Raw genomic sequence first — 15,441 nt, 5'->3', positions numbered from 1 at the left:
TTTCTCAAAAAAAAAAAAGAAAAGAAAAAAAGTAGAATAAAATAAACAATACTCTTTCACTCTCGGTATATATAAAAATATCTTTTAGATCGGTAGCTCAAATAACTAAATGTAAATTTATCGTGAGTAACCTGATTACTAAAGATACTCACTAAACTTTAAAAATATAGAACTATTAAACATATAATTAGATCGTAGAATTTCTCATTGTTAGAAATTGTATGAAATAAAAATTTGTGTACGTTACGTATTTGATAGTGAATTGCAATTTTACATTGTAGGATATTTAATAATTATATAATCTTGTTACGAACTTCATAGGATAGCGTAATTTTAGGTAGACAAATTGTTGTGATTTAAATAATTTATACCTTCACATTCTTTTTTACATCCGAGATTTCGCTAAAAGAGTTTTATTATACCGAGAGTCATGTGATATATGTTAACATGTTGTCGTTGGGAAGGGGTTAAAAGGGGATCAAAGAGCTCGTAGCTTAACTATGTATACATACACGCTTTTATCGCGTTTCTATACACATTATTGTAAATCACGGACGTTATTAAAATGTTGGAATGAAATTCATGGCATTTCCTCGACCAATGAGTTAATAGCTAGCCTGTTACTTCTAGCATGTAATACGTCCAGCGACAAACGTGATTATTGAAAAAGAACTTTTTTTCTAATATATCACTGCGTATATATCGCTTATCTGCTGCAACGACACGACTAAAACAAAGTTTTCCAGAGAATAATTTCGAATATTTCGAATTGTTAAAATTTCGTAAAATATTAATTTTGAAATGCAATTTTGATGTAATGACTGATTGTAGAAGAATAAAAGCGTGTACTTTTAACGTGCGTTTTTCCTTTGTTTCCTTTTTTACAAATAATTATCAAAAATAACCATTTTTTTTTATTATATTGTTGTTACCATAAATGAATGATATCAAATTTACATTTACATATTATATATAAAATGTATTTTTGGTTTTTGTTTACATATCATATATTAACTGTATTTTATCGGGGGTTTTATTCAATACCGGACTTCCATTATTTATAAAAGATAATATAAAATAGAAAAGAGTTAGAAGATACGCGATATGAGATTTATGTTAAAATTAATTTTAACTCTTGAATTGATAATTATTTTTTTTTTTCCCTGTCGCATCGTAAAATCTCGCTTTAAAATGAGAAAAACGGAACTGTAGATTTTTTAATGCTGCAAGTGAAAAATGCTCAAGTTTCACTCATCTCGCGCTGGACTCAACATCTAAAAGCAACGGGCGAGCGGAACTCGAAGTAATTTACGATTTGCATTTGTCGCGCGACCAATGTCATATCGAGTAACAAAGAGCAATAATTCTCACACGCGTTGAAGAAAATTCAACATGCGATAATCGAACGCGATCGAGCTCTCACGTGTAGCACCCTTATCAACGCGTATCTTTGGCGTACCTATCGCAGATGAGATTCCTGCGTGGAAAAACTCGTTATGCCGAGGATTATTTGAAAGACAAAGGGGAGCTGGCGAAAAGAGCTCTGTCGGATCGAGAGTGAAAAAACAAACATCGAGATATGCGTATACGTCGCGTTAGAAAAAAATCGATTTCCGATAAAATGATGCGCACTCCTTGCATCACTAAAGAAAGAAGGATGTAAATGTATGGGCGTACTCGGGATTTTAATCAGGGGAAATAAAACGTAAAAATTTATCTTCACACAAAACGTATTAAAATACTTATATTGAAGCCAGTTTTCGAAAATTATCAACGAACTTTCTTACGAGTAACGCTTAAGCCATGCATGCTGAGCAATGAATGTTTAACTTTTCGTCGTAAAAATAATTTTTATAATTTAATTATTTCTTCTTGTCAAAGTTTTAGAAGAGACAAGCGCCCCTCTTGCGTACGCCTATGACGCAGCGGGAACGCATAGGCGTACCCAAGAGAGCGAAGGGAAGATTAGGGAGTTCAAATTCCCTCTGAAATTCACGACTAAAAGTTATAATTGACAAGATCTAATTTTTTTTCCCCCTAAATTTTTTCAAATCTTCTATTTTTTCCCATTTAAAATAAAAAAAAAAGAAGAAAAAGGAGACATTCTAAGCTCTAAAAATATCGCCAACAAGCGAAAGTGATCGACGCAATAAAATTCTGCTTATGCGATAACAGAATTGATGAAATCCACTCCCGGAGACAAATAATTCTGGACGCGCCCCCGCGAGGGGACGATCATGCGTTATCTTGGTTCGCAGCAATAGGAAATTCGCGCTCACCGCGTGTATAATTTTATGTAATAAAAAGATATGGCATAAACGCTACTTGTACGTTTCGCGCGCGTAGTTATTTATATTATATAACTATACTTAATTGCGTGAGAAGCGTGCGAGCGGTATGCTCCGGCGCGTGATCGTCTCATTGATAGCTCATTCCCGACGCCCTCCGCGTCGGCACGTAGCGAAGTTGTAAAAGCCATAAAAGCCACATTTTTCACGATAATCCAACGTTCGCGAAGCGGCTGAGCAGCGGCGAGCCGAATTCGCAGGCGTAACGCACCACGTTTCGTTGAATAAGTTATTATTGTTAGCGTAGAGCGAGAAGCACCCCCACGAGCCGCCATCGTGCGTGTACACTTTATTCATCGCTCACGCGTATATCGGTCATCCCGTAAGTGATGCATACGCGTCTCTATCGACGTTCCGTTTTCTACATGATTAATGGAGCAGTCTCCGCTTTTGTTTCTCATCGGTCCGGTCCATTCCGATCTCGATCGTTCTACGATAGCTCCCGCGAAAAAATGACGGCTACGGTTCGCTTGATGCTACAAATGTTTTGAAACATTCTCTGATGGTCAATTAGTAAAATTCTTTTCTTCTGATTGGCCAATCAAATGCTTCAAAATATTTGTAGAGTTAAGTGGACCGCAAGAAGATCCGAAGCGATCTTGGACGAGACGACTTTTGGAATGTAATTATTAATTATCTTAATCGATATTCGTAGATCCAGTCGATTTTGACATTTTCTTCAACTGCTTTGTAGAAAATTCTTTATAACAAATATTTTTCACGATCTCACATAATTTGAAATTATATATAGTAATCTTCTTCGGATTTTGATCATCAGAGTGAAAAAAAATCGTTTCGTTACATTAACTTTAAGCAGTAACTGAGATACATTAATTTAAAGTATACTGGATCCGTGAATATCAATTAAGAAAATTTCGAAACAAATACCAATTAGAAAAATTTTTAAGTTATGTTTAATATAGATGGTTTAATGTTACAAAGTTACGAGAGAAGACGTTTGAGCTAATCTTACGGGATAACAGATCGTTTTTTAATCGCAATAAAGCTTCGAGCTTCATAAACATCCGCTGTGTCGAAGAATTATCGAGTTTGAACAACATGGAAAGTCCAGTCATGGATATTGGAAACGGTAATTACAGAGGTTTCACCATCGACTCGATGATTAATTTTAAACCTTTTGTATGTTTATATGCAGTTAAATAATATGTACATAATTATGTAATTCAGTGTTGTAAAATTTAAATCGATTGTAATACCACGTACCTCGTTAGCGGAAAGCATGTGCTTCGAATAATCCTTGTAATTTCGTAAGGTGATTAAACGGACCTGTGAAAGATCCTTGTTGTGTCGTTAATTGTTGTATCTGTACACCTAAGGGTAACTTTGATAAACTTCGATTAACTTAATCGTCGATTAATTCAACCAACGGAATTGCTTGAAACAAATTTTCAAACTATATTAATTTATCATCTGTAAAATGAAAACCCTTTGCTTTTTTTATTTCTAATCTAATCTTATAATAAAAAGTCAATAGTTCAATCCATGTTAACAAAATAATATAGAGATTACGTGATAAATTAATTAGTGATTAATTCTATCGACAACAGAGTATTGCTAAAGCAAAATTTCTCATTATGGACGTTTTCCAGCAAGGACACAGTGTAATACAGTAAATTATTTCATCTCTGTTTAACGTTGGCAAACAACAAGAGTGTAATAATTGACTGTGTTATACTATGTCCTTGCTGGAAATGCCCTATATGATTTATCATATTTCCAATCTTTTTTTTTTCTATTTATGTATTAGCATGTGTCACGTAAATTACCGGTGACTTTTTTCGTTCAGGCTATTTGAAATTTTAGTTAAAAGGAACGTGATTATAAAATAATTCTTATATCATCTGGATTTATAATTATAATATACGTTACCACATATATGTATATAATGCAATATTGGTACATTAGACCTTTATCTAATAATAAATTTTGTCATTTTTTTAATCATTATGAAATATGTGCTATTTAACAAATATTACCAAACGCAAATAAAAATACCATTGTCAATCATACGAGATGGTCAAGTTACAAATTGATCCAGTATGAAACATGTTAATAATAAAAAATTAATAATTCTATCTTTAATAAAATATAATAATATTTTTAGATACTTATTTATATTAAATTTAATCGATTAATTTAACCAACATAATTAAAGCAAAATTTTTTTTTAATTGTACACTTCATTATTCCTAATTTTTTCCATATATTAAACAAAAAAATTGATAATTTTATCTACAATTAATTGAATTAATACGATAAACATTACTTGATAAATTAATCGATCAGCAGAATTTTAAAGCAAAATTATTCCTTTTTTTTTGTACATATTCAGCAACAAACATTTCTGAATATATTAACAAAATAATACAGACTATTTATTATGTTTAATAAATATTAAATTAATCGAAGTTTAAATTAAAGTCGTCCTAAAATCACACACTCATTCCATTTTCCCTTGTCTCTCTCTCTGTACGGCATAGTAATAACGAATACCATTAAATATTTATTTGAAGATTCTATTCATCGATTAATACGAATTTCCGTAGATACTCCCACGGGTAACGATACGAAGCGTAATCACCGCCGTTCCGTACGAAATTCGATTGAGTTTGCGATGTTGCGTCGCACGCCGAGCATGCGCCCGTTAAAATCTCTACGATAAACACGATCGTCGATGATCGCGCGGGTGTTTTTATCGACAGCAAACAGTAACATGTGGCGCCATCTAACAATGATTTCTGTAATTCTTGGTTAAACCCCGTCGATAATACAGGCTGGTTATTTACCGACAATGATACTGCGCGACGCAAATACTGTCACGAACCACCGTTATTTAGCGCTCTTATTTGTTGTTTATCTTGCGGCTCTTGCCACCAAATTTGGCGGTTAAATTTTCAAAGCCTGGATGACAGATAACCTATAACAGTCTGACGAATTATTTTTACGATGCTGGGCACTGCCGGAATAACTGCTGTACACGTTAAAAAACTTGGTAAGGGCTGTAAAAGAAAATAATTAGTTATTTTAACAAATTTGATATGAATACTCATCTATTTTATGTCTTTCTTGTTACTTTCACATTTCTTTTGCAGGTCACACTATTGAGGAGATACGACTGCGAGCTTTGGATAATATTATTTCCAAGTATGATTTAGGTTTCGTTTGTGATTGCGATGCTGTCAAGAGAGAGATAATTCAGAAGCTGTTTAATTGGTTTTCATTCGAGACTGCACCACAGGCAGAGAAAGTATTGAACTTGTTATTGCGGCTTTTAAAGGTATTTAGATTATCTTGTTGATGATTTCTGATTAATTTGAAGATCAGGAAAAATCCAATACTTTTTTAATGTTTCTTAATTGAGTTTAAAATGAGATATTTCCGATATAAAAGAATCTATTTTAAATAGCGCTTTAAATTTTTGTAAAATATTTTTTAACTTGCAATATAAATAACTCTGTTTTAATTATTATATCATCTTTAATATATCATCTTTGCTTCAAGGCAGATGCAAACAGTTATTTGAATGCATTCGGCAAGTTAAAGTTCCAAAATGAGCTTTACGAATTAAGGAGAAACCTCTCTCCTGAATGGTATGCAAAATTAGATGAAATTGAACAAGTTATTCTGCATTTAGAAAAGAATCAGGTAAGTGTGTCAAATATATGTATTTTAAAATGACAATAGTTGTGTATTGATATTTTATATATATCAGAAATATAGAGATAATCATTCCCATTGCAGGATGTTGCCACAGAATTTTCAGAATTTGATAGACATAAAATACGAACACAAAATTATATTAGGTATAAGAATAAGGACTATGAAAGAGAAGATTATGACAATTTGAATGACATGTTAAATCTGCCGTCTATCTTGGACAAGTAAGAATTAATATAGATAGAATAGCAAAATTGTTACTGAGCACTCATTATAAAAATTAGGATTTGTCAAAAAGATATGCACTGGAAAAATTATTTTTTCTTTTTCTTAAATAGCATACATATATATTTTATGTATATGTAGATTTTATATATAAAATTTATATTTGAATATATATTTTAATATATTTTGTAATTGTTTATAGTACTACACCATTTGATACAACATTGGATCGTGAGACTGGCACACGAATTTCCAAAACGATAGAAGGTGGTATTAAATGGCTAGTAATGCCATGGCAGCCGCTAGTTACATCGGACAGAGGAGTACTTACTGCAGTTGAAGAAGCTCTTAATAATACTGTTGATATTAATCATATATTACATACTTGTCAGTTTATAACAAATGTTATGATGCAAGATTTTCCAGCAGAAGTTTTTCTTCAGCGACCCGCAATAATCACGGTAAATATTTTCTTTTAATGAATTATATATTTAAATGATAAATAAAACACATATGTATCTATTTAAAATATTACAGATACTTCATGGTCTTCTTAATAACTCGAGTACTAGCATGTCGGAAACTAATGTTACATGTATAGTTCCAACTGTGTTAAAAACTTTGCGTAAATTAACTCGGTCATTAAGGTTTCGCATTTATTATTACTGTGAACCATGTGTGGCAAATAAAAAACAAAAGGTAATATTTAATATTTTATTTAATTAATACAACAAGTTATACATAATACTTTTTATGTTTAATAATATTATTTAATGATACATTTAATGATTTATTGATTATTTCTTTGCCTGCATTATTTTTTTATATAGTTATTAGGCAGTAAGTTAGATAGCAACGTTTACACATCCTCAGAAGGTGGAGACGGTCCAGATAGTGGTCTGCCCGAAGCAAACTATCAAGCATATCAATCAGTCAGTATAGCTTTTGGTTTTAATTTCTTATCTGAAGTTTATCATTCTTCACATTTTTTTTATTATAATATTCTTGTTTAGGGGACTAGTGATAGAAGTCAAAGTATTAGTGAAAATATCGACGATTCTATCTTACAGTTGCAGCAGATGCTTCTACCGATTTATTGTATAGAATCTTTGAAACACGTTCTTATCCAGTTAAGCATTCCTATTGATTCCACATTTCCTCTACGAAACATCAAATATATTACGGATCTAACACATGAATTAATACAACTGTTAACAATTTGTGTAATGCCGAATATATGGCTCTGCAACGACGGTACGGCATCGAAGATAAACGATGATTTAAAAGCGTTATTCAATTTAATGGGGGAAGTGATGGAATACTTTGGAAGCTGCAGTAATGTCGATCACTTGAAGATAACATATTTGTATCTTACTACTATTATTATGAGGTTATTGAGTAGTATCGTACCATTAGAGCTGGCGAACGCTGTTATACCGAATGCTTTGAAGGCATCGATAACAAATGCTGTGATGGACGCATCAATATATCTATTGTATCCAGCGTTGCATTCCATACTTTTAGAATATGCTCGTGTAAGTAATTCAAATCTTTTTCTTTTTATTCATTCATCGATATATCATCGGTAATTACTTCTAATAATCTTTCTTTTTGTAGCAATTTCAAAACTCTAATCAAACAGCATTGATAAAATTATTTGATGAAACTAGAACCGTTGCAAAATCTATGCAGTCAGCTATTTATATATTAAAAAACTTATCGAAGCAATCACCTTCGGAAACGTTAAGAATGTTACATGCATCCAAATTGAGTCTCTCGTATCATAAAAATTTAATCGTCGTTAAAACCGCTATAAAATTTTTACAAGATATCCCGAAATATTCTTTAAATGATGAGGATTGTGCTCTAGCAACAAAACTGATATTGAATTTATTAGCAAATGCTGATGTAGACGTTCGATATACCACATATGTCGAATGCTACACTCTGATTAAGAGTATTCTGGGGATAGAATATAATAAATTATCATGGGAAAATTTGATATTTCTGCTTGAACCAAACGTCCTGACAGAAATTATTTCTCATGGTGCAAGCAGTGAAGATAGCAGGGTAATAAACAATTTTTTATCAGGCAATTTTATTCAAATATCCACTATTGCAACATTATTATATGTATTATGTGTATTTTCGATTTTACAATTGAATTTAATTTTGATTTGATATACAGATAAATGAAATGTCGAGAGACATGCTGGTGTTTATACTGAAAGGAAAAATACAAATGGGCGAAACTGGATGGTTGAAAACTCTAGAAGCTCTTATTCCTGTATTGTACCTTTTACAATGTCACGCTGATACCTATACACCATTAGGACAATGTATAATTAAAATATTTGATCCCGATGTTTCCAATGATATACAATTGCCTTTTCTTGAGGTGATTTAACTTTATCAAAAACATTTATTCGTGGTCATTTGTTACGTGCTACATTGTTTTAAATTTCAGGTGTTAAAAGGCAATTTAAGATTTCTCTATGCATCAGATAATGATATTCGGGAAGAAGCGTTATGTCGATTAATCTGGCTCCTTGGGAAGGAAAAGGATTCTGTCCAGAAATTGCCCCGCTTATCATCTTTACACGGCTTACCTCTTAGTTCACTCTGTATATTTGAGCGTAAAAACTTCATTAAGCGATCAGAAGGCAATTATCAGGTTACATATTTGCATTCAGAATATTTGAAAATCTTTTACAGTCTTGACGAGTCATGTGGCAAGAAATCGTCCTTTATTTTAAATTATTAAAATTAAAAATTAAAGTTAAAATGTTATATATATATGTATATATATATTTATAATTAATATATAATAATTTTGGGCCTAATTAAAAAAATATTTTGTGTTTGCAGAGAAGCAATATGTTATCCGTATTAGAAATGTTGAACGAACCAAATGTCGATCCGAAAATTCGAAAATCTGCATTAGTACAAATTAGTGTGATGCTTTCGGACACTTCTTTACATAAATTGTTTATTAATCAAGGTGGATTGCCTTTGATTTTGGATATTTTTAATAAATCACTGGTAAGTTACTGTATTTGATAAAAAAATATTGCAGGCTATTTTGCGATTTAAGTACATTAAATGTTTTAAATATGTTAAATATTATTTTTAGGTAGAAAAGAATTATGTAAATTATCCAGATTCTGTGATTCCGATAATCAGCATACTAAAACTACTCGCATTTTTTGAATGTACCATACGACATGAGTTATCTTTCAACACTGATATATTTTTTAACATCATAAGAAGTATGTATATTTTATCATGATTTTTTATTCTACATATTTGTTTAAAATTTTATGTTTTAGGTCTCTTTTTGTTTCCAAACAATGAATGTGTGAAATCCGATGGCGCGCAACTATTATGTTTACTACTTTATAATGAATATATTATAAGAGTTAGTGAAAGAGATATAGAAAATAATATTGCGTCACATATCTCGTTACCATATATTGTTGTGACAAACATGAAACTACCATTCGTATGCAGATCTCATTGGAAGACGAGTATACATAGGCGATCTGATATGTCGTGTAAGTAATTCAACTTATAAAATATTTTATAAGTACAAAATTATAATAATTATATATAACAATTATTATAATTGAAACTATATTACTAACCTTGCATGATTTTGAATTATAAAATTAAAAAATAAATACTTTATTACTTTATAATTTATAGTACTTCATGGCAGCAATCCAGTAGTCTTGACTTTCATTAGACAGTATTGGGCCTGGGAATGGAACGATGGCGCAAACATGTTATGGAAATGTTTGGATGACTTAAAGGATTCCGAAATTTCACAGAAACTGATGATTCTTGAAAACGATCTTCTTTCTTTACGATATAGTTTTCCTCAATACTGTTGTCAACAGCAACTTTATAATATTCAAAATTCGACTACACATTATAGCGTTATATGTGCGTTAGATTATCTTACAATGTAAGCTATTATTAAATTATTAAGTTAATAATTTTTATTAATGCTATTTTTGTTACAAATATATATTACAGTATATTATTCATTATAATTATTTAATTTTGCAGGTATCTAAAATTTTACAAAGTACTCCAACGAACTGAAGAAAAAGATATCGAGTCACTTCCATGGGAACAAACATTCGAGCGATTTTTATTATCACATCCCACAAATAAAGAGGACTGTGACTTATTTGTGGACGTTCTAATTTTTCTGCAATTATATTTAAATGTTGCAAAGAGAGGTGAGATGGCTTGAATAATGACGTATTAAGAGATCTTTTTTTTTTTCTAAATACGAATTATATTAATATAATTCTTTTTTCTAATTCTCAGAAAAAGGTTTATGGATCAGTAGAATTATGAAAAACATGACGAGATCACTGGCAGATTTATTTAAGAATTTAGAAGTTGACAATCAGAATGTACATCAATCCATACTCAAATTAGTACGCACATGTTCAGCGATCGAAAAAATGCAGAAATTTAACGACGAACCTAAAAACACTTGGATTCGATTTGTAGAGTTCGTTGTTTCGACATTATGTTTTGGAGATCAGCAGCATTTCTACAATCTCGGTATTAATATTCCAATTAGATATATTACATCTAAATTTTTAATGATGCTTCTATTTCATAATGTTGATATTTTATAAAGTTTAATAATGTTTATAAATGTGTTTTCTTTTCTTTTTTACAGCATATCTTGATTGGTTGCTAACATGTTTGACGTATTTGATTGGGCAGTGTGAATGGGGAAATCATAAAAATCTATTATTGTCGCTTTGCAATACGCTTATTGAGCCGATCGTGTCCTTTCATGGTGCTGGTACTGTCAGTTTTATGGGTTTATCAATAACCAGAAATTCGATAATATGTCTTAATCATTTGTTGCATCAAATGCAAGTCAATTTTAATAAAAATGTGAGTATTTTTTTGAAAATGACATGTTATATACGAGTTATTATTTATTAATTGCGAATTATAAATCATTTTTATATTCGTTTTGTATTTCACGTTAATCATTAATGGCAATGTAAGCGAATAATACGATTATCATTTTAGTCATGGATAGTATTTTGGTGCGAAGAAGGCCGTTCGTTAAATTGGTTACCCATGTTATGGCAAAATAGAGATCCTTTGGTACGCGCTTCGGCTTTACAATTATTGGCAGGTTTGATGAACACAGTACATACTGCATCGCAACTCTTCAACGCAATCGCCATGGCACCGAGTGATTTGTGTCACACATTGCTCCAGTGCATCACAAGCAGAGATGAATCTTGTTTAGTGAGAGAACAAGCATGTATCGCGTTTTACAACTTGCTAAAAAACTGCAACTCTATGACTTTTCAATGTGTAAGTGCGAAAATGATGAGAAGACATTAGTTTCAAATTAAAAAATTTCTGTCTTGAATAATATCACACAAAGCATATTCGTATTTTAATTAATATTATATAAAACATCAAATTTTTTACATTTCTGAAACAATTATGTATATTTAAGGACAATCTTTTTGTACAGGACGATTCTTTACAACCACAAGCTATTCTGATATATGTCGAACAACGCAATGTGTATCATGAAATCAGTATACTATGTTCCAATATCTATATGTTGACTACTTTAGACGCGGAACAATCAGAATGTCAGGGAAACGATAGCAAAGCAATGATTGCGCGAAGTTTGCAATCTAGTTGCATTTCATTAGTACCACGCACCGTATCCCACTTATACAATTGTCAGGATGAATTACAATTCTGTAATTATATTATTTAATTGTATACTTTAAAAAGTTATTTTATACAATTTTATTTATATTTAATTTTTGTTTATTTTTCCTAGTTTTCGGCAGGGTTTCTGAAATAACAGATGTGGACAATTTTATGGAATCAATAGCAACGCCTTCACTTATTACAGCTGCTTGTAACTTATTGAACAATTTAATATTCATCGGACAACATGAGGTGATACGGCAAATTTACGAATATTCCATCGATAAGTATTTACATGTGTATGTACATAAAAAAATTATATATATACATATAAAATATTAAATTATCTTTTTTCATCTATATTATCTTATTTGAGATATCTCTTCTTTCGTTTTAAGGTGTTTAACTGAGATTCCGAAAGATATCAGAAGCAGGAAAAATTTGAGTCATTATTCTGACACACTAGAGATGTATATTAGCATCTGCACAGTTTTAACAAATTGTATCATGCATAGCAATGAATACGCAGCCGTCGTACTTTTTTCCGCTGATTCACTTTATACTATATTTTGCTTCTTAAATATCGATTTATATCGTACGTATTTTAATATAATCATTAATTGAATTTTTAAACAATATCCCACATTCTTAATTAATGCAGTAATTTTCTTAGAGTTTACTGAACCGCGTCTAATATATCTACGTAACAGATTCTGGACGGAGATTTATAATTTTGTGGCTGTGCTTTCATTAACGGAAGACCAGCACTTTGAAGCCATTCAAAGCGCGTTAGAATTATGTGGCCCTGAAACAGTCATGGTTTCCATTTGTTTCGCGATAAGGGACACCACGACAGATTTGAGAATGAGTGCTATTAGCCTCTTAACTTTCCTACTGTCTCATGAGATTCAGAAAGATTCCCTGGGAAGAAATGGCACGTTTTTATTACAAACTGTGCTGGATACTAATGTGGCACATGTCTCGATTGAAAGCAAGGATGGTACTTTGCGAGATGTCATATCGAACGTCAACAAATTATCAATAAGAGATGCGAACGCGCATTCCAGAAAATCGAATGAAAGCGAGAAAGATTTGCATGCGAAAGACGATAAGCTACCGGATCAAGAACAAGCTGTTACTATAGGAGACGAATTATGTGGACTATTGCTGCATCTTTTCATCGCTCATAGCTATGCAAAATCCAAAAAGAACAGCAAACAATCGGAGGACAAAGATCTCATTGTAGGCGCCCTTACCAATCTACTATGCGTATCAAAGAAGGCGAAGCGAACGGCGTTATGGGATAATCTTTCTGAGACTGCGTTGATGATCCTAAAAGAATTGTATATCAAATTGAATCTTCAACCATTTGAGCTTTACAAGAAGCAAGCGGAAAAGAAGGTAAAGGAAAACTAACACATTATGGAATTAATCACAATTTCTATACGGAATTTATAAAAACCACTTTCTTTTTTATTGCAGATTCATCCTCTATTGCATGATGTGAATTGTATCTTCATACTTCTGATGAACTTTATGTGCGGAGACGCATGTGTTAAGGAAAGCCTAACAAAGGAAGGCTTGGCAGACGTAATACATAAGTTATGGGCTTGGATAGCGTTAAATAAAACAGTATCAACGTCCGCCTTAAAATTACTAGCGACATTTACGACGAAATGTAATGTTGGTAAGATGATTTAAAAGCATTTAGTTATTAATAATATTGATGAAAAAGATATACGATTTTTCTGTGTCATTTTTAAATTAATTGCGTTTTAATTTTATCGCATTTTTTTAGCCGCACAATCCTTAACATTAACAACCATATTACCGGGAAGTGGATTAAGGAAAACGCCAAATACGCTCGCATTGATACATGTTGTTATACAAGTAACGTGCAAAGAAATAGAAAGGGCCGGTCAGCTTTTCGATAATCACAAGATGCATTTTGCTTTCCACGTCCTACGAAACGCGGTGCATGTTTATGAGTGTAGAGTCTGCATTTCGAAAGTAATTATCATCATCTATCCGTTATTCCAATTACAGAATAGTTTTAAAGCAATGAAACTCAGATTGCGTTTGCTTTGGGCGCTCACGCGCTATAAATTTTATTCTATCTTTCTTTAGCATGATAATGAACGATACAAATAGAAGCTTACAGAGCGCACTGAGCAAATAGTCTTAATAATGAACATGTGCTTAGTAATACGAGCATTTTCAAACTGATTAACTATGAATTAATTGTTCATTTTACAGAGTAATCTTCTTCAGCTTTTTACCAAGATACATCCCACTATCACCAAAAGAACGAAACCATGGCCATTAGTGGAAATGTATTGTCTAGAGTTTTTATTAGATTTTACTTACTACGAGGAAGGGCAATTGTGCGTGCCAAAGGTAAAATATAGAAAAATATACTAGTTTCTTGATAACTATATATAGTATATTTTTTAGGCCACTGATTCTCTAGACGTTCTAATGTATTTAGCAAAATGTCCTTCATCAACGAACAGAGTACTTGCAATATCGATATTACGCAATTTAACTTTTAACATAGCAAATAGACCTCGGCTTCTTAGTTCAGGTAAATATATAAGAACAAAATATACAGGATAGGTACAATGATTTATATTCATTGCATATTACACTATATTTGTTATTTTACAGTGGATTTCATAAATCTATTGCACGACGTTTTCAAGAATGGATCGCCATGTGAGATCAATTTAGCTGGATCTATGTTGTGGTCTTTGATCAGTAACAATCAAAAAGGAAAACTTATTATGCGAAGTGCTGGATTCTCTCAAAGCATTCGGGAAGCTCTTGGCAGATTCACGTTGTCAAGTATCGATGCTAGTAAACAGGAGCAGGAATTAGTCAAAGTTCTGCAATATGTGCTCACCATTCTCAGTCCAGTCGAAGTAAAGAATAGTGATGCTCAACTTAGTTGATATTTTAAAGAATGATCAAATGTTGTACATACATATTTATTTTTTATTTTCGATTGACGTTAACTTGTAAAATAATAAATTCAATGATTGTAATATGTTTTATATATGAAACATTGTATAGTTTCATGTATTGTACGCATCTCAAAGAAATGACTTCGTACAAACTCTTAATATAAGTATATATACACTTTTTGAAAAAAAAAGAAGTTTAATATCATTATATAATATTTTTAACAACCTTTTATAAATCTATGTTGTGTATTTAAATGATTGAAGTGTACACAAATATTCTTTCTTTCCTTTTTCCCTATTTTACTTTTGTCGATTATCATTGGATGCCTTTCATTTAGTGACGCAAGTATTGTTTTGTCTTTGTTACTCATGGAATTTAAAGGATATGACATTTGTGTCGACTTGTGTCATTAAATCGAGAGCACCTATTGTCAATCGTATCATCGAACTTTTTACGGTGCCGTTTTCTAACGTTTTCATGAAAGGAATGCGGAGTTCCAGTTATACGC

General features: G+C 31.6%; 1 protein-coding gene across 1 annotated transcript in view; it reads left to right on the top strand.

The window, feature by feature from the left end:
- LOC108746961 (rotatin) overlaps positions 1-14,942 on the top strand; it is a 19,138-nt gene extending 4,196 nt beyond the window's left edge. The window contains 27 exon segments of the mRNA XM_018484116.1: positions 5,462-5,646; positions 5,871-6,014; positions 6,111-6,250; positions 6,454-6,712; positions 6,789-6,950; positions 7,082-7,183; positions 7,265-7,786; positions 7,869-8,321; positions 8,440-8,649; positions 8,719-8,925; positions 9,120-9,293; positions 9,385-9,520; positions 9,581-9,805; positions 9,957-10,218; positions 10,323-10,498; positions 10,590-10,832; positions 10,954-11,177; positions 11,319-11,612; positions 11,779-12,016; positions 12,100-12,268; positions 12,368-12,564; positions 12,643-13,370; positions 13,452-13,656; positions 13,768-13,979; positions 14,226-14,366; positions 14,424-14,553; positions 14,637-14,942. Of these exon segments, the coding sequence (XP_018339618.1) occupies positions 5,462-5,646; positions 5,871-6,014; positions 6,111-6,250; positions 6,454-6,712; positions 6,789-6,950; positions 7,082-7,183; positions 7,265-7,786; positions 7,869-8,321; positions 8,440-8,649; positions 8,719-8,925; positions 9,120-9,293; positions 9,385-9,520; positions 9,581-9,805; positions 9,957-10,218; positions 10,323-10,498; positions 10,590-10,832; positions 10,954-11,177; positions 11,319-11,612; positions 11,779-12,016; positions 12,100-12,268; positions 12,368-12,564; positions 12,643-13,370; positions 13,452-13,656; positions 13,768-13,979; positions 14,226-14,366; positions 14,424-14,553; positions 14,637-14,920 (6,422 nt within the window). The 3' untranslated portion in view covers positions 14,921-14,942.
- The last annotated feature ends 499 nt before the right edge of the window (positions 14,943-15,441 follow it).

Source organism: Trachymyrmex septentrionalis, unplaced genomic scaffold (genome assembly GCF_001594115.1).
Source record: "Trachymyrmex septentrionalis isolate Tsep2-gDNA-1 unplaced genomic scaffold, Tsep1.0 scaffold19, whole genome shotgun sequence".
Lineage (NCBI taxonomy): Eukaryota > Metazoa > Arthropoda > Insecta > Hymenoptera > Formicidae > Trachymyrmex > Trachymyrmex septentrionalis.
This window is presented reverse-complemented; position numbering and strand designations above follow the sequence as displayed.